This window comes from Leptonotus elevatus, chromosome 3 (assembly GCF_054856555.1).
Source record: "Leptonotus elevatus isolate MCC_2025b chromosome 3, RoL_Lele_1.0, whole genome shotgun sequence".
In the NCBI taxonomy this organism is placed as follows: Eukaryota; Metazoa; Chordata; class Actinopteri; order Syngnathiformes; family Syngnathidae; genus Leptonotus; species Leptonotus elevatus.
The window spans coordinates 11,016,995-11,041,223 of NC_141241.1; the positions used below are offsets into that span (position 1 = coordinate 11,016,995).

General features: G+C 39.8%; 3 protein-coding genes across 4 annotated transcripts; 1 reads left to right on the forward strand and 2 right to left on the reverse strand.

The window, feature by feature from the left end:
* Positions 1-98: 98 nt before the first annotated feature.
* ddias (DNA damage-induced apoptosis suppressor) lies at positions 99-12,074 on the reverse strand. 2 transcript variants are annotated; one of them, XM_086070819.1, is made up of 6 exons: positions 10,504-12,074; positions 8,783-9,343; positions 2,687-2,848; positions 2,444-2,552; positions 2,054-2,361; positions 99-1,867 (listed from the first exon to the last, which is right to left on the reverse strand). In XM_086070819.1, exons 2-6 carry the CDS (start codon positions 8,845-8,847, stop codon positions 799-801), a joined length of 1,713 nt encoding a protein of 570 aa, XP_085926945.1. In that variant the 5' UTR covers positions 8,848-9,343; positions 10,504-12,074; the 3' UTR covers positions 99-798. The 2 variants fall into 2 exon arrangements, with proteins under 2 accessions (XP_085926945.1, XP_085926944.1); XM_086070818.1 differs by lacking the exons at positions 8,783-9,343; positions 10,504-12,074 and adding an exon at positions 3,289-3,654.
* LOC147176916 (putative gonadotropin-releasing hormone II receptor) lies at positions 7,121-14,087 on the forward strand. Its single transcript, XM_086070821.1, has 4 exons — positions 7,121-7,265; positions 8,810-9,333; positions 10,508-10,712; positions 10,780-14,087. The coding sequence occupies exons 2-4, from the start codon at positions 8,830-8,832 to the stop codon at positions 11,277-11,279; spliced, it is 1,209 nt and encodes a 402-aa protein (XP_085926947.1). The 5' UTR covers positions 7,121-7,265; positions 8,810-8,829; the 3' UTR covers positions 11,280-14,087.
* Positions 12,131-24,210, reverse strand: wdr93 (WD repeat domain 93). The gene is made up of 16 exons (XM_086070820.1): positions 24,099-24,210; positions 23,785-23,894; positions 22,655-22,856; positions 22,475-22,539; positions 22,317-22,395; positions 22,150-22,214; positions 21,498-21,567; positions 21,315-21,384; positions 21,110-21,174; positions 20,905-20,991; positions 20,689-20,820; positions 18,165-18,369; positions 15,926-15,986; positions 15,683-15,839; positions 15,149-15,335; positions 12,131-14,130 (listed from the first exon to the last, which is right to left on the reverse strand). The coding sequence occupies exons 2-16, from the start codon at positions 23,884-23,886 to the stop codon at positions 14,055-14,057; spliced, it is 1,623 nt and encodes a 540-aa protein (XP_085926946.1). The 5' UTR covers positions 23,887-23,894; positions 24,099-24,210; the 3' UTR covers positions 12,131-14,054.
* Positions 24,211-24,229: the final 19 nt, after the last annotated feature.

The following is a 24,229-nucleotide window of genomic DNA, read 5'->3' on the forward strand; positions in this document are numbered from 1 at the left end:
ATCCAATTGTGTAAAAAGAAAATATTTTATCATGTTTACTTGGCGGTGATCATTTTTTAGTTAAAATACTAAACACCCAAATAAGTAAAAAGCCTGTGTGTTGTTATTCATTTATTTAATCTGTTCTGTTTAATTACAATCAAAAAGGTTGACTTGCGAAACTTGCTGAAAAGAAAGGGCTTCAGGCACTCATCAGTTCTCCCCTCCTCCCTGCAGTTTTACTACCTTAAACATGTCTGAGCAGTTTAGAATTAAAAGTGCAGTGTGCATATAAATGAAGACATCCAACCACTTTCTATAGTGCTTGTCCTAGTTAGGGTTGCAGGTGAGTTGGGCAAAAGGCCAGGCACACCCCAGACTAGTTGCCAGCCAGTCACAGTAAATACACACTGAGTTTACACGGTCAGTCGTCCGATTAATGAACCAACCAAAATTTTGGGAGAGGGAGGGAGTGAAGTTATTATCTATGCCATGCATGACACCGCACAGACCTCGGGAAATCTCACAAGACCCCACTTCTTGCCCAAAGTTAGCTCGGATTGGCGCCAGCTCACCTGATGAGGTGAAGCGCTATAGAAGTTGGATGGATGTTTTGATGTCTTAATATTAAGAGTGGTTAATTTATTATTAATGTTAAAATTGGCTGTCAATGAAGGTTCAATTAACATAGTTTTCCAAAGGTCAGAGATGGGCAAGTGTCCCAGAATGGATAGTGTTCAACTTTAGAGGTTCCTGTCCACTGCTTAAAATCCACTTGCGGTCCCTCACTCTATTAAACGGAGGTACAGCCAGAAGTTTTCAGACTGAGTCCGAGAACAGATCTCTGGACCAATCACATTCTTCGTCCATAAAGAGAGAACCATTAGCTGCCATTTCATTGATTGCGTGATCCGATTGTGTGTTTCTACCACAACCTGCTGCATCACGCTGCTTTGTTTGCACGGCATGTGAGGGTGTTTTTTCCTGAGAGCAACCATCCTCCACTTTGAGTTCAGCAAAGGTGGGAGGGACAAAGACAAGGTTGTCCTCCGATTGGCTCAGAGGCGCGTCGCATTCACTTGCCGGCTTCCCATACAGCATCCTTCCCTGGATAGCAAGATGTTGCTTCCTGGATTGTCTTCTTGAAACGTCTCTATGTTTAGTGGATGAGAAAGGATATGAGGACGAGGAGGAAGGACGTATTCGAACAATAGGAGTGGACTGAGAAGATGGGATAAAGTCAAGGCATGGTGGATAATCCGAGTGGGTAGAAGGTGTTTCATGAGCTCTTTTGACACACTTTTGACGTGTCAGAGGTTGCAAGTCTGCCTCGTGCGGATCCACTGAGCTTAAACCAAACAGGTCCAGAGAACAATTGTAGACTTCTTCACTGTCTTCATTCAGCACACTAGTGTTAGTGACGTCCGCTAACGTCCGGGGCTTGCTTCCTGGTGCCTTATTAGTACACGCAGAAATACATTCATTAGGCAAGTTGTCTTTGTTCGTGTTGAAATATTTATCCTCCTCATTCAAAAACGCTGTTAGACTCTCAGACAAAGGCAAATCCTCCCACACCAACGAACACAACTCGAGTGAATCGTCAGATAGTCTGGAGGCCTGACACTCCGAGACCGGGGGATAATTCGCACGGGAAGGCATCAAATGGTTCAAGATGGAAGAGTTGACTACATTTCTGTTTGGCGAGCATAGAGAAAATGGCGGCGTGTCAAATAAAGTATTCTGTCTTTGCTCTTTGGCAGTTGATTGGTTGCCATCACGCGCGCAGCAGTCTTCTTCCTCCTGCTCCTGCTCGGCGGATGAAGTAACAAGTCCCAGTGATTGTTGCCATGGCGGCGTGGGTGTGAGGCTGCCGTCGTGGTGCTGCGACCTGCGAGGGAGAACAAATGTGACTGGAACGGACGTTTATATTTGCACGAGAGGCACACATAATCACGTGTGCGGGTTTAATCGCAGGCAAATCGTTGTCATGGGAGCGGCAAGGGCTGTGTGTTTAGAGCGGTGTCAAGTACATTTGAGCATATGATGAAATCAAAGAACACGGATGATGCATTACCTTTGCGGGAAGTGGGGGAAAAGACGGGAGAGAGTGATGTTATTGAAGCTGCTGGCAGCAGAATCTTGAGGAATGCGTAGTAGCGCTGATGTCAGGATTCCGCAGGACTTGTTGGGGTCAACAGATTCCCGCTGATGTTCTTCTGCTTTCCCAAGGAGAAGTTGATAGTAACTAAGGACACAGTGGCCTTCCGGGTTCGTAGCTTTAGGGAAAATCAACTGAGTGGCAGTAAACTGGGCCATTTCCTTGCTACCAGAAGCACCCGGATTATGATCTTCTGACCATGGGCAACTTTTAGAATCTGTCACCTGCAGAGCACAGAGGAGAGGGGCAGGGGCAGAAACATTGCAATTACTGTACATGACAGGCATTGTTTTAATATAAGAATACCTTTATTCCAAAGACAAGATGTTTGCCGACAAAACAGTCTTCAACGGCCTTCACCAGCAATTTGGATCCGGCTGATGCTTCAGGTGGTCCATCCGTGGTCTCCAATATCCTGTCAAAATGGATGCCAGGCTGACTAATTACACAGAATGTCTGAACATTAAAACATTACAGATTTATTTTCCCCACTATGGCCAGATAACTTTTTGAATCCTCTTCTACCGCATGTAGAAGATGTCTTCTCACCTTTGAAATTGAGTTGCAGGGATGCCAAAGAATGGGTTCAGACAGCTGCCAAACACGGTGACTCCAAATATACTTGTGTCCCTGGTCACCAACAGCGAAAGACGATATCTGTACTCCAGATGACACCTCAAGCAGCAGTAGGTACACCTGGAACATCTGGATCTTTGGTAGAATCACAAAGACAGAAAATGTGTAAATATGGATACAAAATGGAAGATCAATTTACTCAATGAAATTATTAACTCATTAGCTAGACCACAGGTGTCACACCCAAGGACTGTGAGCCAGATGCGGCCCTCCACATCACCCGACTAGTGGGGGCACATAAGACATATTGGAAAGACAAAGTATGACAATACACTGTAGCTGTAGGATATAATTCAAACTACAGTGACGTTCAAACTCCCTGTGATTGTATTTTCCCAAAAAATAAAATATTTTACGTGTTGTTTCATTTTAAATGTCATTAAATATGTTACTTTTAAATAAGTTGCACGAGCCTGCTATAAATATTCCACTCAGAATGTCATTTGATTTTAAGGTTAGGAGGACTGACTCGTCTCAAGACCAAACATGGTTAGTGTTTGTTTTGATACATTCACCTCGTCGTGTCCCGTGACTCCACATCCATTCTGCAGAAGCAGTTTTTACAGCATGGATAAAACACACAGGCATCTTGTAGAGACAGCACGGTACAGTCCACCAGAGTTCGCCGAACAGACATTTTGTCCGCCAGCGGTTTAAATTTACCGCAGAGCCGACGGGAGACTCTCGGCTAGCAGCTAACATGCTAACGTCATAGGGCGAACTTCCTAAACATTTTGCTTTTTGGCAAGTTTACCATTGCCACGTATCATTTATGAATCCGAAACAAAAAAAGAGTCGAATAGTTAAAAATCAACTCGGTAAAAATAAACAGTTTTTGAAAATTTCAACCAATCGTTTCCGTGCAATAAGTTTTCTTCTTCGTGTCGTGTTCGGATACAGAGTGTGTACTCATCATTCGCCCCCTAACGGACACAATCGGTGACGCACAAGTCCAATGAAAGAGATCGGTAAATTCTAATACATTACGCGTTGACTTCTTTCTGTTGTTGATTAGTAATTAGTGACCAATTATGTATGCATTTTTACACTATTAAATCAGGAGTGGGCAAATTGTTGCATCTATTTTTCCGTAAAAACGGTAGTTATTGATTGATATATAATTGTACATTATTTGTTTGGATATGAATTAAAAAATTATTTTGTTAAATAATAGATGGATGAATTGTTACATTACTAATAAACAATAACATTAAAAATGAGATTTTTATTTTATTATTAAAATAAAAATTTGACACATTGCTGCTGTCTAGCAGAATTCTAGCATCGCCCAAAAAGAAAGCTATTTCAACACTTTAGACTGGTCAGTTTGGATAGGTCGACTTGTGGACTGACCAATAGTATCGATTTTGAGAAAAAAATATTTCATTAACCAAATTTGGAGAAAATAGGTTTAAATGGCCTTTGAGCACAAAAGTTTAGTCATCCCTGGTTTATATGAGAGACTTATAAAATATCATACCATTTTGGTTGCTTTTTGTCTGTATATCTCCATAGCAGACAAAAAATGTGGCCTTTATTAATATTTATTTATTTTTACATATTTGCATTTTTAAAGCTTTTGGCACCACTAACGACCGTGCTAGTATTATATAAGCATACAGCACATTTAAATGGTTGAATATGTGATTGGCTTCTTTTTCCTCATCAATATTCCAAGACCACCAGGATTTATGCAAAAGTCCCACAACTTTTACATAATAGAACATTAGTAACCTAATTATTTCCTGGTTATTTGGGGGTAAAAGTATTTTCCAAATAGCAAATCAGGGCTCTTCTTCTTCTGTAGGATATGAACGTGAGTCATTGTCATTGCCCTATTTGGACACTAATGGTTTTTATTATCTTGTTTGTTTCAAATGGCAACTGTGAAGCCAATACAGTGAAAAACATACTGCAGGGCATAATGGTGATCTTTTCCAAAACATGCATCTTTTTTTGTTTTGTTTTGAATAGCTTGTTTTTTAAGGGCCACTCTCGTCAGCCCTCGCTATCTTTCACTGCGTTGTTCATTCTGCCTCTTAATCCTTTCGTTCCGCTCGAGTAGTGTCGCTAATGCAACATGACGCCAAAGGGATAGTGATGTGATGTCACACATGGCCTCCCTCAATGCCAATTAGCTAATGGCCTGTCCGGCGAATCGGCCCCAGATGCTATCGGACAGTTCTTGATGCATCTATTTCATGTGAATTAGTCGTAAAACAAGTGGCATCAAAACAAGTTCTCAGCTGTGGACTAATAATTAGGCAAACATAAGGAACATGGGCCCCTCCAAACTGTCAAATTTCTTCGATTTAAATGATTCAATATAGTCAAAACATTACGATAATATATTGTGCGCGATCCCGCTACACTAAACACAACGTTCTGATTACGTAATATTGCACTTTTCTCACCTGTTTTTGTCCAATCTCAAGGGGCGGCCATTTTTCCACTTGAAAATGACATCACAGTTGCTCAGGGCTCAGGTAATGACGAATCATGGCTCACCTGTTTTCTGAGTTTGGTCATGTGACATTCACAAGCTGAGCCGTGATAATACAGTACACGCTGGTAGCTCTCTGCAGTTGAATAAATAAACACGCCTGGACTCTTTAGTGGAATGTAAGCAGAGTCCCGCAAGCGAATACTTTCTTATTATAGTCAAATTAAATATTTTGACAGTGCTGTACTGTACAGTATATCCTTTTTAATGAGATTGTTCAAATGTAGCATGTACAAATTTGCGACACCGCTTGAATTGTGCCCTCGGGGAACAATTAAAAGGATGATAGTGTTAATGCCTTTCAGAGCTGTTTGGCTCAGTGAGAAAACAAAATCAACAGTATTCCAGGCTAATGGGCAAACACGACTGCGTGTGAGTCGACGGGTAAATGGTGAGAAGCAGGATGAAAATGTGATCTAAGACTTTGTGGGTCAAATTTAGAGATTTGTTGCTAAACGCATAATGTTTCAAGATAAAAATATGTAGTACTGAATTGCCATTAGATAGCTATATAGCTGGTTGGAGGAGGAGATATAGCGCCTCAGTGTTGTCCACGAGTGTATGCGCGTCACACGGGGAAAGACGCAATAGCGAGGGGAACCGAAAAAAAACAGGGGCTTTGCCACTTTAGAGTGCCTCGTTGTTGTGGTGTGGAAAAGCTGCCAGTGCATTTCAATAGGTCTCAATTACAGTATATGTGGGGTTTTTTTAATCCGCTATCCCCGTGAGTAGCGGTGGTCAACTGTACTTGATGATTTTATTTTATTTTTTAAATCGTTCAAATTTGGCTCGGTTGTTAACAAGACTCTTCTCTGTGGTGTCAAATTTAAAAGACATTTATTTTTGCTTTACAGGGAAATGTACATTTGATTGAAATTAACCTTGTAAAAACTACTGGCACGCACAAGATGAACCTAAAATGTATTTTTATTTGGAATGTGGGAGGAAGGAGATGTGCCACGCATAAGCACGGGAAGAATATGGAAATTCCACAAAGAAAGAAAAAAAAACACACACGCTAGAGCTAAGATTCAAACCTCCCAATCTAACAACTGTGAGGATTGTGATACAAAGTAACCTTTCCATCCGTATGAGCACATCAGGCCCCTTCTTTCACGACCTTTGCTAAACCACTATAGATGCTACATGGCCCCCTGATTATCATGACTAGATAAATAGAACAGCTCAAACTGTTTCAAATTTGGTAATGTGACACATCTTGTATTCAAAGGGAGGTGCGCTAACAAGATGATACATGTTTTGGGTCAGAGTGTTCCTTGACCGTCGACTGTGAAACGCAACCAGGGGAATTAATCCAGCGAGACACATCCGGGAATAACTACCGTACACATGCAAGCAGGTTACCGAGTGATTGCCAAAGGGATGCGTTTTACCATTAACATTTAATTGAATACAATAGGACATGTTTGGACTGAATGGTTACTGTAGTCAAATAAAATTGCTTAAAAAAGTATCATAGGGGAACAACTCCATCATTTATCCCATTGACCTTTCTGTAGGTGTATTGGCCAGGTGTCCTAATACTTTTGGTCAATGTGTCATGACGTACCATGAATAATCGGACAAGCAAGAAAAAGTACGCGAATGCATAAATATGTCTTAATATGTTATCTGATCTTCAAGTCACCACGACAGACCAATTGACACATGAATTTTGCATTAGCTCTGACAGACAGAATTAATGCATGTTAGCAAACAGGCAAACTTAAGTTAATCATGTGGTATTCATCATGAACAAGCTAAGCCACGCCTTTGCTCTTCCCTCATTGGCGCACAGGCTGCATGCGGAGGGCGCAGCGTGTCTGCGTGCGTGCATTCAAAGAGGAGCTCTTCATGCTGGTCTTATTTGAAGGCTGCGTACATTTGCAACATTAACAAAAGCTTTTTTTCTTTCTTTCTTTCTCGCCCGGAGGGTTTTTTATAGCAATTATAACCAAACATGCGCAGAGGCACATTTCTACGCAGCGAGTAAGTACAATTTCTCATAGATTTCCAATGAAGCTTATAAATATATTTTGGATAAAAGATGGGACCATAGTTTCGTTTGATGAATGCATGCAGTTTCCTTGAATGTAAGTTTATTGTGAATTTAGTAGGACAACACAAAATGTCATTTCAGTAGATCAAGTACATGTGGATGTGTGCAAATGTGCAATAATATAGCATAAAGTCTAGTAGACGCTCTGTTAGAATTGTTTTTATATTTTCATTTTTACTATGAATTAAAGAGTCATTATTAAAAACAAGTGCAGTGTCACTTATTGTAATAATTCACAATTTTAGCCCCTTGATCACAAAATTAATTTAAGTTAAAGTGTTGTTGTTTTTTAATGAACAATAACTAACCGTTTCTTGGCATGGTTTTAAATATTTCATTTGAATGTTGAAAACTATCTGATATGAAAAGCATTCAAAATGAATCAGGTGTAATAAATAAAAAGACGATGTGCATCAAATTATGCTAATACCCGTTCCACCTGAATACAGAGTGTATTTAAATGATGGAAACAGCACAGTGCACTAATTGTTAGCACGTCTGCTTAATCTCAGAGTTCTTCATATTGCTATCCATTTCTGAGTATTTTCACTGATCTTTTCAAGACGCACAGAATTTCGTGTTCCGTGACAATATAAGCACCGTTACTGCAGACTCACTAGCAATGCGCGGGTGAGAGTGCAAAAAGACAGCGAATGTCCAAAGTTTGGGGATCATTTCACACCTAATAAAAGAAGCTGAAGTGGAAGGTGGCTGTTAAACAACGACACATCAACTGTACAGTAAACTTTGTTAAATAATTAAAGGGGAAGTTAACCCTCCAAATTTTTTTCTTTTTTTACAATAATATGTTTTATGGAGCCCCACTAGTCTAAATATGGTATTCCGGTTGATATTGTGTTAGTGGAATATATGAATTAAGAAGCAAAATCCAGCAGTTTTTATCAATATCAGAAGGCGGCCATTTTGCCACTTGCCGTCGACTGAAGGTGACATCACAGTTGCTCAGGTCTCAGGTAACAACCAATCACAGCTCAGCCTCAGAAAACAGGTGAGCTGTGATTGGTGGTGGCCTGAGCCCTGAGTAACATTGATGTCATCTTCAGTCGACAGCAAGTAGCAAAATGGCCGCCCCCTGAGATAGATAAAAATGTCTGGATTTTTCTTCCTAACTCATATTCACAAATGTACTATTAATTAGAATGTCATGTTCAGACTAGTGAAGTCACATATAAGATAATATTGTCAAGAATTGTTTAATTTAAGGTTGACTTTCACTTTAAATACAGCCGACAACCACTAGTTAGACAAACCTGCATTTCACGGGAAACCTGGGCAAGACCCTCTTCCACGCCTACTCAATGAAAAAAAAAAAGTTCAATTCCTACAGCACATAATATAGTGGTTGGGAATCGCTGATGCATATGACTTGGAATGGTAGCATTTCCCCCGTAAAATGATTTGCATGTAGCAACAGCATGCGACTCACCCAGCATTTCTTGTTCTGTTTGGGCAGAATGCGTCCTCCTCAGAAAAATGGGCGTTAATATGCATCAGGTATCAGCGGAGCTCCAGCCGGCCAACGGCAGCTGCAACGTGTCATCCCCGTGCCTGGAACTGCCAACCTTCAGCACCGCCGCCAAAGTCCGGGTGATCGTCACCTTCATCTTGTGCGGCTTGTCGGCCTTCTGCAACCTGGCCGTGCTACGCGCGGCCTACACGGACGGCAAGCGCAAATCCCATGTCCGGTTGCTGATCGTCAACCTGACGGTGGCCGACCTCCTGGTGACGTTCGTGGTGATGCCCGTGGACGCAGCGTGGAACATCACGGTGCAGTGGCTGGCGGGCGACCTCGCCTGCAGGCTCCTGATGTTCCTCAAGCTCGCGGCCATGTACTCGGGCGCCTTCGTCACCGTGGTGATCAGCCTGGATCGCCAGTCGGCTATTCTCCACCCGCTGGCCATCAACGAGGCCCGCAAGAGGAACAGGTTCATGCTGGTGGTGGCGTGGACCATGAGTTTCTTGCTGTCCATCCCTCAGGTCAGCTCACCTGAAATCAAATTAGACGGGCATAACCAAGAAATTATACCAAACCTGGAACTTCTTCATCATCATCATCATCATCACGTTTAAAAATATTTTCATGAAGCGACACGGCTATTTTTTAATAATGAAGTACACACAGGACGTCTTGTGACATAAAACATTTCAAACCTAAGCAGACGTAACATGGAATCAGAAGCTGCAGACACTGCATAATATGCTCTATAAATTATATAAATATATACACAATTACATAAATCATTCATTTAAACGTACACAGTCAATGTTCATTATTTTTTCTGTAAAACTAAAAACGAAGTGGATATTTTGCTGGCAATTCGGGAACTAGGCCTACAAGAATTTTGCGGCAATGAACATGTACTATCTCGTGGGGTACGTGTGTTGTTGCCCCCAAGTGCTAGGTACTAGGTTCGAGTCCCACTGTCTCGATTTGGGTTGGAAAATAAAAAAATGTCAAGAACACTCAATTGTGAGAAATTAACTCAAAAAGGAAGGAAAATAACACTTCGTGGTTAAAATAACAACAAAACTGTGAAAAACTAACACAAAAAATTAAAGGAAATAACACCTTTAACTCATTCACTGCCATAAATTCATTAAAAAAAAAGATTATTAAAAATTAGGGGCGACAGGCGATTAAAATTTGTAATCATAATTAATCGCATGACTTCACTAGTTAACTCACAATTAATCACACATTTTATATCTGTTCTAAATGTACAATAAAATATTATAGGTTTTCATACTCTTGTTAACAAAAGTGGGAAAAAAATTTAAAACTAAGAGAAATAGTTAAAATTAATTTTTGACGTCTATAGCCGTCAATGGCAGTGAATGACTTAAGTGAAAAAATAACACTGATAGGTGAAAGTAGATAACACTTTAAAGTGTAAAAGATTGACTTTTATGTGTAAAATAATAACACTTTGGGTGTTGTAATTTCACTCTACCATTGAATGAGTTAAAATTTTTACACTTTTGGAAGTGTAAATTTAACTCGGAACTGGTGAGAACTATATCAACTCCAAGAAAGTGTTAAATTTAACACTATGGGAGTTCAATTTACACTTCCGGTTTTACTATGTAGTCTAATATACGAAAGCAGCTGCCTAAGATGAACATGAATTCAACTGTAAATGATCTTACTCAGATGTTCCTGTTCCACAACGTGACTATAAAACATCCCGAGGACTTCACGCAGTGCACCACGCGAGGAAGTTTTGGGAGCCATTGGCATGAGACGGCGTACAACATGTTCACCTTCTTCTGCCAGTTCTTGCTGCCCCTGGCTGTCATGATCACGTGCTACACCAGGATCTTATTCGAGATCTCCAAGCGCCTGAAAAAGGACAATGGTGAGTTTTACACATTGGTGGAATCAAAGATGACCTTTTTTTTTTTGACTTCCTGTTCTCCTGACAGTTTCCTCCACTGAGGTACATCTGCGCTGCTCCAAGAACAACATCCCCAGAGCTCGCATGAGGACTCTGAAGATGAGCGTCGTGATCGTGTTGTCCTTCATCATCTGCTGGACTCCCTACTACCTGCTGGGCCTCTGGTACTGGTTCTTCCCAGACGACCTCGAAGGAAAGGTCTCCCACTCGCTCACTCACCTCCTGTTCATCTTCGGCCTGGTCAACGCCTGCCTGGACCCGCTCATCTACGGTCTCTTCACCATTCGCTTCCGCAAGGGTCTCCTCCGCAGGTTCCACTGCAGCTCCAAAGCCGCCGCCGCCGCCGCCGATACGGACGTCAACACGGTTATAACCGGATCTTTTGCCGCCAACGCTGTGTTGCTGAAACGGGAGGCGAGTCCGAGTAGCCAGGAGACATTCCCAATGTGCGGTGATAATGATAGAGGAACGCCAGGAAGCAGCAATGCACAGAGGCCTGTACACAGCGATCTGGAGAGCATCGTATGACAAATACGACAATTGGGTTGCATGATATTATGTATGCATTTTTCCGCACAAAATTCCACAAATGGACAATTGTAACACACAAAGCACAGTCCATAAAGGCACGCTTGGTTGGGTTTGGTGTGGGAGAAACCCATCAAACACCTTTGGGATGAACTACTGTGTGTTCTTGACGAATGGGCAGTGATGTCAGGTCTCCCGATACTTTTGCATTGTCTTGTATCTGTGTATAAAGTTGTCACTTGAGCACACCTGGAGATTTCACCCATGTATCAAAATGAACATCAATATGAAGGGGTTTTAAATTCAAATTACACACACACACACACACGCACGTGCACGCGCGTGTTCAGTCAAGTCAAGACAAGTCAAGACAAGTCAAGACAAGTCATCCTTATATGGGAGAAAAGTACAGAATAAAAGTAAAGTAACAAGTAATGGAGGCCAGTAAAATAAAATTATTAACATGGGGAAAAAAAGGAAAACAAACATTATTCCTTTAATAATAATAATTATAATTAATAATAATGATTATTTATATAATATAATTATTTTATTATTAATAATAATATTAAATTATTATTATATAATTCCAAGTTTTTAAACTATTTTTTCCCTAAAACTTTTTTGGGGGGATTTTTTTTCTTTAAACAGGAAGTCAACCCCAATTTTTTGACAATAATATGTTCGATGCAGCCCCACGAGTCTAAATATGTTATTCTGTTTAATAATGCATTAGTGGAATATGAGTTAAGTAGAAAAATCCAGCTGCTTTTATCCATCTCAAGGGACGGCCATTTTGCCACTTGCTGTTGACTAAAGATGACATCAATGTTGCTCGGGTTACAACCAATCACAGAGCAGCTTCAAAAAACAGGTGAGCTGTGATTGGTCGTTGCCTGAGCCCCTGAGCAACATTGATGTCATCTTTAGTCGACAGCAAGTGGCAAAATGGTCGCCCCCTGAGATGGATAAAAACAGCTTGATTACAGAATCTATCATCAGAATGTCATGTTTAGACAAGTGAGGTCACATATAACATATTATTGTCAAAGAATGTTTAAGGTTGACTTCCACTTTAATTGTAAAAAAAAGAAGAAGTACAAAACCTTATTCTTAATAATAATAATAATAATAATAATAATAATAATAGAGCAGACTTAACCATGTTGCTTTCATTAGCTATTAAAAAAAATGTTGCCCGTCAAAATGTAAATTGTGGTCTTGTTGATTAAAAGTGTTGACTGTGACTTATTAGTTGTCCCCTTCGGGCACAATGCAAGCACACTTGTAAGAAAGCGCTCTGCAGTACTATACACAATGCTGCACAGATCCTCTGCATGATGTCAACACGCCTCATACTCAAAGACGCAGCTGTAATGGCTCCCCAAGGGGAATCGCTGCCTTTTATCAGTGCTGAGTCAATGGCCATATGACAAAGGCCATGTTTCCCCCCCATTAGAATGTACCGAGACAGCTATAATAAACACAACTTTATCCTAAATTAGAAGAGGACTATCACATCCTCATGAAAAAAATAAATCTATCACAGTGAGCGTAGTGCGCATAAGATACCGTATGTTAAACACAATACATAAAAGTGAATTTCATTATTCAAACGCATGACAGCATCCCTTATGCAGTTTATGAGTCGGAAGTCAAGGTCAGGGGGCTTCCATGAAATATTCCTGTATGGGAAAAAAAATGCTTTTCATATGCGAGGGAAATTTATGGATTATCACGATCCACACATTAACACATTATGATGACTTTCACTTTCAGAGAGAAAGATTATTTCTATTTAAAGTTGAGGTAAAAAAACAAAACAAAGAGCAATGTTGAACCTGCGGTGTGTGCGGGAAGAAAGTACTGGCAAATGTGACAAATCTTTTTGAGTTGGGCATCATTCATGACCCTCTCAATGACTTTGCAGATCTTTGCAAACACGACTGTATACCTCTCCCAATTCATGCTAGGCTTTTGTGTACAAATTAAAACTCAATACCTGATCCCTTCACTGTGCAGTCTCATACAATGAACGAGTCATGTGACAATACAAATCCATGAATCATTAAAGCTGAGGTATCACACTCAATGAAAAAAAAAAATGCACTTAATTGAGAGATTTTCTAACAGACACCTCGTTATAACATTATATGACATTGCACCAGAACATTGACACACATCCATGGATGCCTCACAGTGCTTGTATCTTTAAAGCTTCTTTGCAGACTATCATTTTTCCCAATGTTTTTTAGGAAAATAAGTTTTTACCCAACTTTAGAGTTTATCAAGTTCTGAGTACAAATTCCTATTCAATACAAGTTCTGTTTTGTGAGTGTGTGTGTGTGTGTGTGTATATATATATATATATATGCAAAAAATCGAACCACAAGCAAACTTCAGATGTGTTGCTGCTTGAGTGATATGGAGAAAAAAATGATATACACATCAGTCCTGGCAAAAAAAAAACTAAAATCCACAACTAAATGTTTATTGTGCAATAAAAAAAAAAAAAATTAATTCCAATGTGCCAGTACCCCAACATGCAAGTACGCTAAAGTGGCCTGGGCTGCAATGGCCCTTTAAAGCTGCTCGCAGCTCTTGTAATGGTTTTACAATTCATTTAAATTGGAGAAATTGATTCGATATACAGTAAAAGCTAATTGAATTGCAAGCTCGGTCATGGAACAAATTAAACTGGTTTGTCAAAGTACAACTGCATGTCTAAGTCTTGTGAAAATGTAAAATAAAAATGACTTGCTGTCCATTGCGCTTTTACGTGGTAGTGGCACACCGCAGTCGCTTCCAAGTCTGTGTTATAGCTTTGTGTCTCTCATCCATTGACAGAGCTCTGCAAATGAAAATAAGAAATGTGAAATATTAAGCTAACAAAACATTCACAAACTGGACAAAATGCAATTCCTGCAGAAATTGCGTGGTAATGCTGAAAAGCTAAATGCTATTAGCTGAATGCTAAGATTTGAATGCATGTGCTTATGAAGTAAATTGAAAGATAAATTACTAAAGTACTCAAATGTGGTCCAAGCGGTGTTTGAACTTTGAACCCAGGTATTCCGTGGTGGAAGGCAATAGCTCTAATCATTGAGCTAACTTGACATGCTCGAAACTATGGCTAACAGCGTATTTTTTTTTTTAAAAGTGTCATCTGATGCTGAAAACTAAAATGCATTTTATTATTTCAGTGAAATTATAATCCATTTCCTGATCTGATAGTCAGTTGGTATCGAACCATCGAATATACTAAAATGTGGTCCAAGCGGGGTTCGAACCCAGGTTCTCTGTGGTGGGAGGCAATTGCTCTAAGAACTGAACTAACTTTAATTCATGGCTAATGTTTTTTTTTTTTTTGAAAAGTGTCATCTGACACTAAAATACTTCTAAAAAATTTTGTGAAATTATAATGCATTTCTTGATACGGTAGTCAGTTGGTATACATGTATATCACTTAGCAATAATAGCCACAGATATATTTGCAATGTACAGTCGAAGGTGAGATTCGAACCCATGACCTCCTGGCTACTGGACAATGCACTTTACCAACTGTGCCACTGAGCAGTATCAGACAGGTGGTAACATGATAAGTTGTATGTATGGAAGTGGGCGTGGAAAGTGGTACTTAGAAAAAGTTCAATGTTGGTCCCATTGAAAATTAATAGGGAAAAGTTGATATTTAATGTTAAATTGTGTGAATACTGTAAGTAATGTGAAATCAGACGATATATATATATATATGAATTTTTGAAGCAAATAAATCGGAAGTATTATGTGGGAGTTGTTACAAGGCAAAAAAGTGTGGAGAATAAAAATCACAATAACAACAAGAGGCATTGAGATGGAATTATGCAAACCTATGCTGGAGATATAAATTGCAGGCATCCTCTCCGGTAACTACGCTTGTTTTTTGTTGCCATGGAGATTCTAGATGTGAAATCACATACGGCTTCATGGCATCGTGCTCGTCAAAACGCAGCAAGAGCAGTCGATTCTGACTTGGATCATCAAGGGATGAAGTGCCGGGGATTGGCTCCTGGTCAGCTGGAGGGGACGCACAAACCTTCAGTGTGGCACTTACCATTAGTGATATAGTGATACTGCTATAGTACGGTCGGTATGTTCACAAATAGATGCGTCTCAATAAATGAGAACATCCCAGGAAAGTTCATTACCAAGATCATGTATTAAATATTCATTTGGCACATAAACTAATCAAACGAAACATAAATAGAATGTTAGGCAGTTACACATTCGATTCCAATTCTAACATGGAATTAACAACTCTCCAGTATTTGCACAAATAAAGGTCTCTGCTTCTCATCTTTCATCTGACTCTACTCTTTGCAGTATAGCGAATAAATGCGATGAGAAACGGACTTTTGTTGTACCTCGTATGAAGAGAACGCGCTGCTTGACATTCAGCGAATAGATGGGATTGCAGGGGGTCGCCAACTGATGATGGGCAGGAAGGCTTAAGACGCACACCGGGGCTCTATTGACGACATCTTGCAGGAACATTTTTCCATTTCGGCACACCACCAGCGACTTTCCCAGAAACCCGCAAGGGAATAAAAACAGGTTTTGCAACGGTTTCATTCAACAGTTCCGCTTTGCCCAAATTATTTTCCTACCAAGCCCTGCAGAAAGGGCACTGATGCAGTAAAGGTTGGCTGCTCAGCGCCGTCTTTTGGCCTGCGCAAGAAATAAAAGACACACATTTTTAACCAAGCTTAATTAAAACCCTCATTAATAAACAATAGCTGGGACTAAATCAGTATGCATTTTTATCAGTTAATGAAGACGAGACGAAAATGTACTTCACTTCATAAAAACTGGACTAAAATCTATGGACGTTTTAGTTCATGAACAAAAACGAGACGAAAATGATATGATTTTGTAAAATCTTGTCTCTGCTAATCGGTCACTGTGACACTGTCATGTGACACACACCCTTTTAAGTCGGCAGCTAGCGAGTGCAACATGCACAAACACACGAGACAAACAGAAGGTGGATTCACGGTGAACGGTTTAAAAAAAACCCTCAATTATAGTTATAACGTAACATTAATCCAACGGCTCTAACGTTCCAACAATAATGTTAAACCGACGGCTTACTAATGCTGGCTAATTTACTAGCTCATACCATGGAGCCATAGTAGCTAATTGTTGATATACTCTAATTGTGTGTCAAGTTGTTTTTCATGAAAAAGATGAGACATTTTTTTGTGAAAACGCTTTAGATATGAAATGTTCAACATTATCTGCTGACAAAATACAGGGGTAAAATGATTGTCCTGACTAAAACTAGACGTTGACATCATTTGTTGACTAAAACTAGACGAATAAAATTACGTTTTCTTGGACTAAAATGCTAGATTTATAGTCAACTAAAAATAGACTAAATAAAAACGAGATGAGGTTGACTAACTATGTTAAAAACTAACAAGCATGATTTAAACTGGACAAAAATTTGGACAACATTTAAAAATGGTTGATAAAATTAACACTAGTTGGAGTTAAATAGTGCTTTGCCACCATCTTGTGGTATCTATAGGAAATTACAAATATTTACAAATACAGACCCTCCAAGAATAAGTAAATGGAAATCTTTAATGAAATATTATTTTAATATTGAGAGAACTATATCAGCGGACAAAAATAAACAAAAACTGTTTGATTTTGTTTGGAAGCAAATATTTGAGGCCCTGTAATTAGCCCAATACTGTTAGTATTATTGAGTTAAATTAATGTATTGGATAAATTGTTTACTTACCATTTCTATAAATTGTCTTCTTTATTTATTTATTTTTGGTCTTCTAAATGTTTGTTCCCCCCCCCCCCCTCTTTCTTCCATAACGACTATATGTTAAAAGTAGCACCAGGAATATATATATGTGTGTGTATGTGTGAGAGTGGAGTAGGATATACGTGTATATATCTGTAGGTTATGTGAATATGTATGTTTCTAACAAGTACCGCATGTTTTGAGTTTTTGGGTCATGTCCGTGATGTCCGTTTTTTGTGTGTTGTGACATAATTATATTTGTTTTGTTTACATAGTCATTGGTTTAGCGTCTCTGTCAGATTTTTGGGGGGTTTGGTTTCTCTGGGTTTGTTGGTTATGTTTGTGACGTATAACTTTTGTGTTATGAAAAAAAAAGAGAACATTCGTTCAAATAAAAACAACAACAAAAAACTAATATTTAGTTTGGCAGTTGGATTTTTGAGGTAGGTCTCGGTTTTTTCTACTTTTGTTAACAAGAGTAGGATAACCTATATTTTTTTATTGTACATATAGAACAGATATAAAATGTGTGATTAATTGTGAGTTAACAAGTGAAGTCATGCGATAAATTACGATTAAACATTTTAATCGCCTGACGCTCCGAATTTTTAAGTATCTTTAAGTCGCGTCAGGCAATTAAAATTTTTAATTGTAATTAATCGCATGACTTCAATAGTTAACTCACGATTAATCACACATTTTATATCTGTTCTAATAGTATAATAAAAACACATTTCTAGGTTTTCATACTCTTGTTAACAAAAGTGGAAAAAAAAAGTTTAACTAATAGAAATAGTTCAAATTAATTTTTGACCTCTATGGCCGTCAATGGCAGTGATTGAGTTAAACAATCTTTTTTTTTTTTATGAATCTTAATGTATAACAATAAATTTAAACTTTTAATAGGCTCAAATGTGTTAAAAGTGTGTGGAAGGGTTCAAACTATTTACTTTATTAAAAAAAAAAAATTGTAGTCTCTCTGTATCACAGATTTTCATTTATGGTGTGGGTGTGGAACATAACCCCTGCGATAAAAGGGGGTTCGATGTATTCAAGATAGAAATAGTAAAGAGATGCGAGGTAACCTTGGAGAGAGCTGCACAGTGCTGGTTGCTATTTCTCGGCCCGTGCTTAAGACGTGAATGGCGCCGCTCTCGCAAAGTGTCACAAGGTGGATTTCACCTGCGATTAAAGCCTGGGTATCATCGGCGCACGCTGGCCAGTAATCCACAAAGTGCAGCCTGAGGAAGGCGCTGTCTGTTGATACTCCAGAGACAGACAACGGAGAGCCTGAGGGAGAGAAACATTAAGAGCGAGAATCACACAGCCTCTAAGCTAAGTTGAGGGTATTATTAATAAGCCAACAAATGTCTGTTAGCTTGGCAGTCACTCAAATGATCCCCCCCCCCCCCCCCCCACAAACTGATTCAGCCTCGTTATACAGTTCCTCTGAGGGAAATGCTAAATATATCTTTCATTGGGTCACGCTATAATAAAGTGTGCAGCTGTGTACGAGAGCTGCGGGGATGTCACAGCAGCTGGCTCGCATAACTGCGCTCGATTTTTGTTTACCTTTGCCACTTAAGTGAAATTTGTGGCTCATGCTTACTTTTAATTAAAAGGTGTGCACATGGAATTGAGCGTACACTCAACTGACACTGCATTAGGTACTACAGACTCACCTCTGACATTCAATATGCCACGGACTTCCGACATCCGGGTTTTACACATCAGCGCCGTTTCCGACCACTGCTGGCCGCGTTCGAACACTCGTACCCCCACCCCCTGCTCTCTCGCTCATCGGCGGGAGGGTGTCTCGGCTATCTGAAATGCTTCGGACACTGAGACAGACACTACACACTCGCAGCCTCGCACCCGGCGACGGGAACGGGCAACCGAGGGGCACAAAGGCGGAAGCGCAAGTACGGGGACGCGGCCCACACGCCGCAAACCCGGAAGTCGGAAGTCCCGCCTCCTCCGTGGCATATAGTCCATACAGCTTCAGCATACTAAACACTTGGTTCTGAGTTAACTTTTTAGTTGTGGGAAGAAATTTACAGGTGCCCATTTACAAGATGCAAAAGCATGAATGTATTGCCATGTTGGAAATTTGAACCCAATGTATATGCTACTATGCAAAAAAAATTCTGAGGTAGCCTTGACTCACCTGTACAGCTCTCCATAAAGAAAAAATCACATGCACCAGCTGACCCATACAGCTTGGTGACTAAGGCTGGGAAAATAAGTCAACCAACTCAATTGTGTCGACCAAATGCCACGGAGGAGGCGGGGCTTCCGACTTTCTGGTTTTCACACATCAGCTTTGTTTCCGTTTCCTGTTTGCGACGCGTGGGCTGCGTCCCAGTGCTTGCGCTTCCGCCTTTGTGCCCCTGGGTTGCGCGTTCCCGGGTGCGAGTGTGTAGTGTGTGGGGCGCAGGGGTGGGGGTGCAAGTGTTGGAACGCGGCCATCAGCGGCCGGAAACGACGCTGATGTGTGGAACCCGGAAGTCCGTGGCATCTACCCCATTAACTCGAACTAATCATTTGAAAACCATATTTGTGATGCCCGGAACCAATGTTCGGTGTTTCCGCACGGACGTGACACTCTTCCAGCAACAGATAATATAAATGTAGCTTTTTATGCTATCACATAAGACTGATGCCGCAGAGTAACTAGGTCGCTGCTTTTGTAGCAAGCTAACAAGCAAGCAGCAAGTGGTTAGACAAAGCGAATAGCAATCATGCCAAGCTTTTGACACACAGTAACAAAGGAGACTTGGCAGGGGTGAGAGAATCCCTTTTACCAATCTTTTCCATCATCTCCTCCATTGACTCATCTAATAACTTGTAGGCAAGACAAAATGTCTTTCAGAGGACTAAGAGGTTTTACAAGAACAAGCAATACTGTGGCAGTGGCAAAGATAAAATAACTTTAACCCTGGAGGACCCAAGAACCCTTTTCTTCCTTGGAAAATTATGAATTATACATTAAATGACTGCTATAAGTTCACTGAACACCAAAATATATGTTTTTTTCAATTTTAACCCTTTTTTTTTTTAACTAGCTCAGAGTTGCTAATTTATCAAAATATATATATAAAACATACTCCTAGGCATTCTGCAACATGATATGAAATAGATTAACAAAAAAAACAAAATTTTACCATCTGATGGTTTTGTTTGGATTGATTTCCAGCTCAACAAAATTGGCATGTTGCAAGCCATCTTGTCACCACCACTCTGGCTCATGTAAGTGCAATATTCATCCACTAGATGGCCCCATGCAGGGGTCAGAAGTGGCACTCTGGACTTTTGAAGTTAAATTTGTAATAAAAATAAATAAGAAAAAAGGTCTTTGTTATTTGAGTAGCAGAATTTATAGGGGCCAAATTTGACCTTGTGGGTTCTCCAGGGTTAAATCCCTTCTTGATTATTTTTTTTTTTTTTGCAAGGAGCGCATCTTGAGGTAGAAAAAAAAAAATCAAAAGTGCAAGTGTATGTTGTCTGATTCAGGTGGGATTAAAAGTGCAAAGAGTTGGAGTTGCCAGTATTTACCACTCTCTCTCTCTCTATTCTATAAATTTGATTATTTATGATATACATACTCACCAGACAGCCTGTCCCAGACACACAGCAAATCATTGCTGAGGCCCAGTGCAATGAAACGAGTGCACCTACTGACGGCGGAGCAGATGATTTCAGCTGCGTTGGGCCACAGCACCAATGGTGGACGTTCAGGATCTGCTCCGAAACAGAAGAGTGATGCAGCTCATTAGCTTTTATATGGATGCTGAAAGTCAAATTGTATTAAAGATCTATATTGACCTTGTTTGGCCTTTGCTGTTTTGGATAGTGTCAAGTAGAGAAGGTTGTAACTTCCATTCCACCAAAAACAGACAGCAAGCGGGGATCCTATCACACAATGAAATTTGTCTGAAAATCGATTACTTTCCCTGAGAAGACTTGCTAAGAAAGGTAACGAAACGTCACTGTCTTGAAAAAGGTAATGGTGTCAAATGTCTTTACAAACCTGGCTTTGCTTTATCCTTTTCACAAGAGTGACCACATCGTAGAAGAAAGTGTGGAGTGCAGTGTCTGGAAAATATTCAACAAAATTGGCAACAGTCTGTCTCAGCTTTCTTTGTGTGTGTGTGTGTGTGTGTGTGTGTGTGTGTGTGTGTGTGTGTGTGTGTGTGTGTGTGTGTGTGTGTGTGTGTGTGTGTGTGTGTGTTTACCTTGGTGGCTCACTTATTTCATCCAAAACTAAAAAGTGAGATAAGATGGTGGGGACCTCTGTTGTGTTTGCTGCAAAACAGCAAAAGCATACCGGCTTATTTTCTGGATTCCCAATTGCATGTTGTTCCGCCTTATTCAACAATGTACTGTATAAAGTTTATTGTTATTTGAGCTAATACTACCTGTTGATGGATTGACTCTATTCACCCGAACAGCAGAAGACCATTTCATGTTGGCTGAAATTTTGGGATCCTGTAAAAACACAATTATGATTCAAATTGGGTGTTTTTTTATTATTATTTATTATGCAGTTTCAAATTGAAGAGACCCGATTTAATTTTAAAATACAAAGTATACATGTCTTAGGCCATATAAGGTAGGAGCCGCCAAGAAAAGCAAACATTTGTGTTTAATTTATTTTTATTATTATTATTATTTTTTTTTTCCCCAACCCCCAAAATTCTTCAAAAACCGCTGATAAACAATCAATTTGTATTTTCAATGAATAACGGAGGGAAAATAGTGGCCCAAACCCCCACCCCACAAAATTATTTAAAAAAAAATATATATATATATATATATATTGGGGGGGAAATGTGAATATGTGAATATGCAAATCCACTGGTGTTAAACAGTGAGTATGCAAGAGTCCATGGTTACAACAGGGAAACTAGGCAAAAACGTACTACGGTAATTTGGAAGAGAGAAAATACATTTTCACAACATTGTGTACAGTACAGTATGTTCTATAACATGCTTAAAGAGATTTGGAAATATAGTTTGGTATAGTAAATAGTACAGTATTACTATACCTAACTATACATACTATAATACCTTTAACTCTCTCAGCCAGTCCTGTACAGGAAAATAATAGATTTCAAGCCAAATATCACTGTTGCCTGAAAGGAGATATTGAACGTTGTGTTCAAATATGAAATCTGAATTACAACTTTAGAAACATCAGTATAAAAATGGTAAAATGAAAATAATAATCAACTTACACCTCATTATTATAGCACCATGTTCGCCTCCTTTAGACAGTTCAAAGTACAAGCAAACACTCCTCTTGCTAATATCGTCCTGAAATAAGAACAAGTGCATCAAATACTGGATATATTCCGTATAAATGCATCCATAGCACTGTTTTCACAAAACTCACCAGCATGTTGATAACACTAAAAGAATAAATGCCCTCCAAGTTATACACAAAGACTCTGGCAACACCTGAGAAGACACACCGTTTTCACTCATTAACTTTACCTGGGATGCAAGACACAAATGGTGAAATGCTGAATGTGCTGTCTAAAAGGTCATCTCATGACAAGCGCATTGGACCAACCCATATCGTCAATCGTTCCCAGCAAATAGGCAGTTTGACTGGTGCGGGTCATCTGAATGGAAGCTATCTCGAGCTTGTCCTGCAGCCACTCGGCCTCACGGCTCAGACTACTCGCAGACCACACAGAAAAGCCCCCGGAGTGACCCAGGCTGAGGTATGTGCCGTCATCTGAACACGCCAGGCAATTGGTGTTCTCGGGAAGCTGCAGGATGACAGACAAAAGGCAAGGCAAAACGAAATGAATGAAAGTAGCTCTGACAACATGCAAAATACACGTCACCCCCCCCCCCCCCCCAAACTATGCTCCATTATTTTGCCATGGTGAACCCTCCACTTGAATAAATAATTGCCACCCTACCAATAGCTGTCTCTTGATTTCTTTCAGGGGAAAAAAAGAGAAAGAGTGGCAACAACCTTTACTATGACTGATCATGTGTTGTGGTATCAGTCTACACAACATGCACCACTTGAACTTGAAGCGCGCACACCGCACATATGGTTGTCAATAAGCTGATGTAGCATTTGATAATAAAGAGGTCCTTGAGTTCCATTCTTATAGTGGTCATAGATCCCACATTTATGCAAGTCTGAAGGCTTCATACGCTACCTGTGCTAATGCAGCAGTGCAGTCATAAGTACAGTAAATCTTTTTTTTTCTTACTGTAATCATCTAAAATGATGGTATTAACAGTACTGCGCGTTGGTAAGCCTGCCTTTTTGTACGTGATTACAAATTCTCACGCAGTTGTGCAAACTAGTTAATTGTGCACTGTTTGCAGCAATGAAATGTCATATTTACATTAAGTAAATATGTCATATTTAGAAACAGTGAGGCCCTAAGGGGGCACGGAAGAAAATAAAAAGTAAATGTTTTGCAAAATAAATCAAATTTTATGCAAGATAACGTGTGCGGATCACTTTGGCAGTAACCTGAAGTTTTGCTTTAACACCATCCAACACCTATTGGGCAAAATCAAAATGAATCAAATGAAAAATGAGTATGAGTAGTCTATGACTATAAACCGATGACACCCCCAATGCATAAAATGCAATACGTGTACTATTTGCAGTTGATGAAATAAACGCCACTGTATAGGTAAACAAAATGACAATTATTTCGAAGTGCTTACCTGTGAGGCACTGGTCAGGTACGTGGCTGTTTTCTTTATGAATTTCCTCGCATTACCAGTAGCCGTCATTTCGGACTCTGTCGATACTTTTCTGTTATACATGGACAACCCTAATAAAGAAAATCCATATGGACAAGCCTAATAAACAACCATATGACACACATCTGATAAGACACTAAATACAGTGAGGTCAACCTATAGAGTTGAGCTAGCTAATGCTAACTGTTGAACTCAAGCTAAAGCTAAAACATCCGTGGCAAAACGCCATTTATTGCCAGGCTAGCTGGTTTTAATGAAACAGCTTGTTTACTTACAAATCTGTGGTGTCCTTTTAAAACAGATTAGACAAGTGTCGCATTTAAAATGTTCGCTTATGTCAGACGACTCCGACACGTAACTAAAATTTAGCGTGAGCGTGCCTGTCGTCATGGCAACATCTCCATGG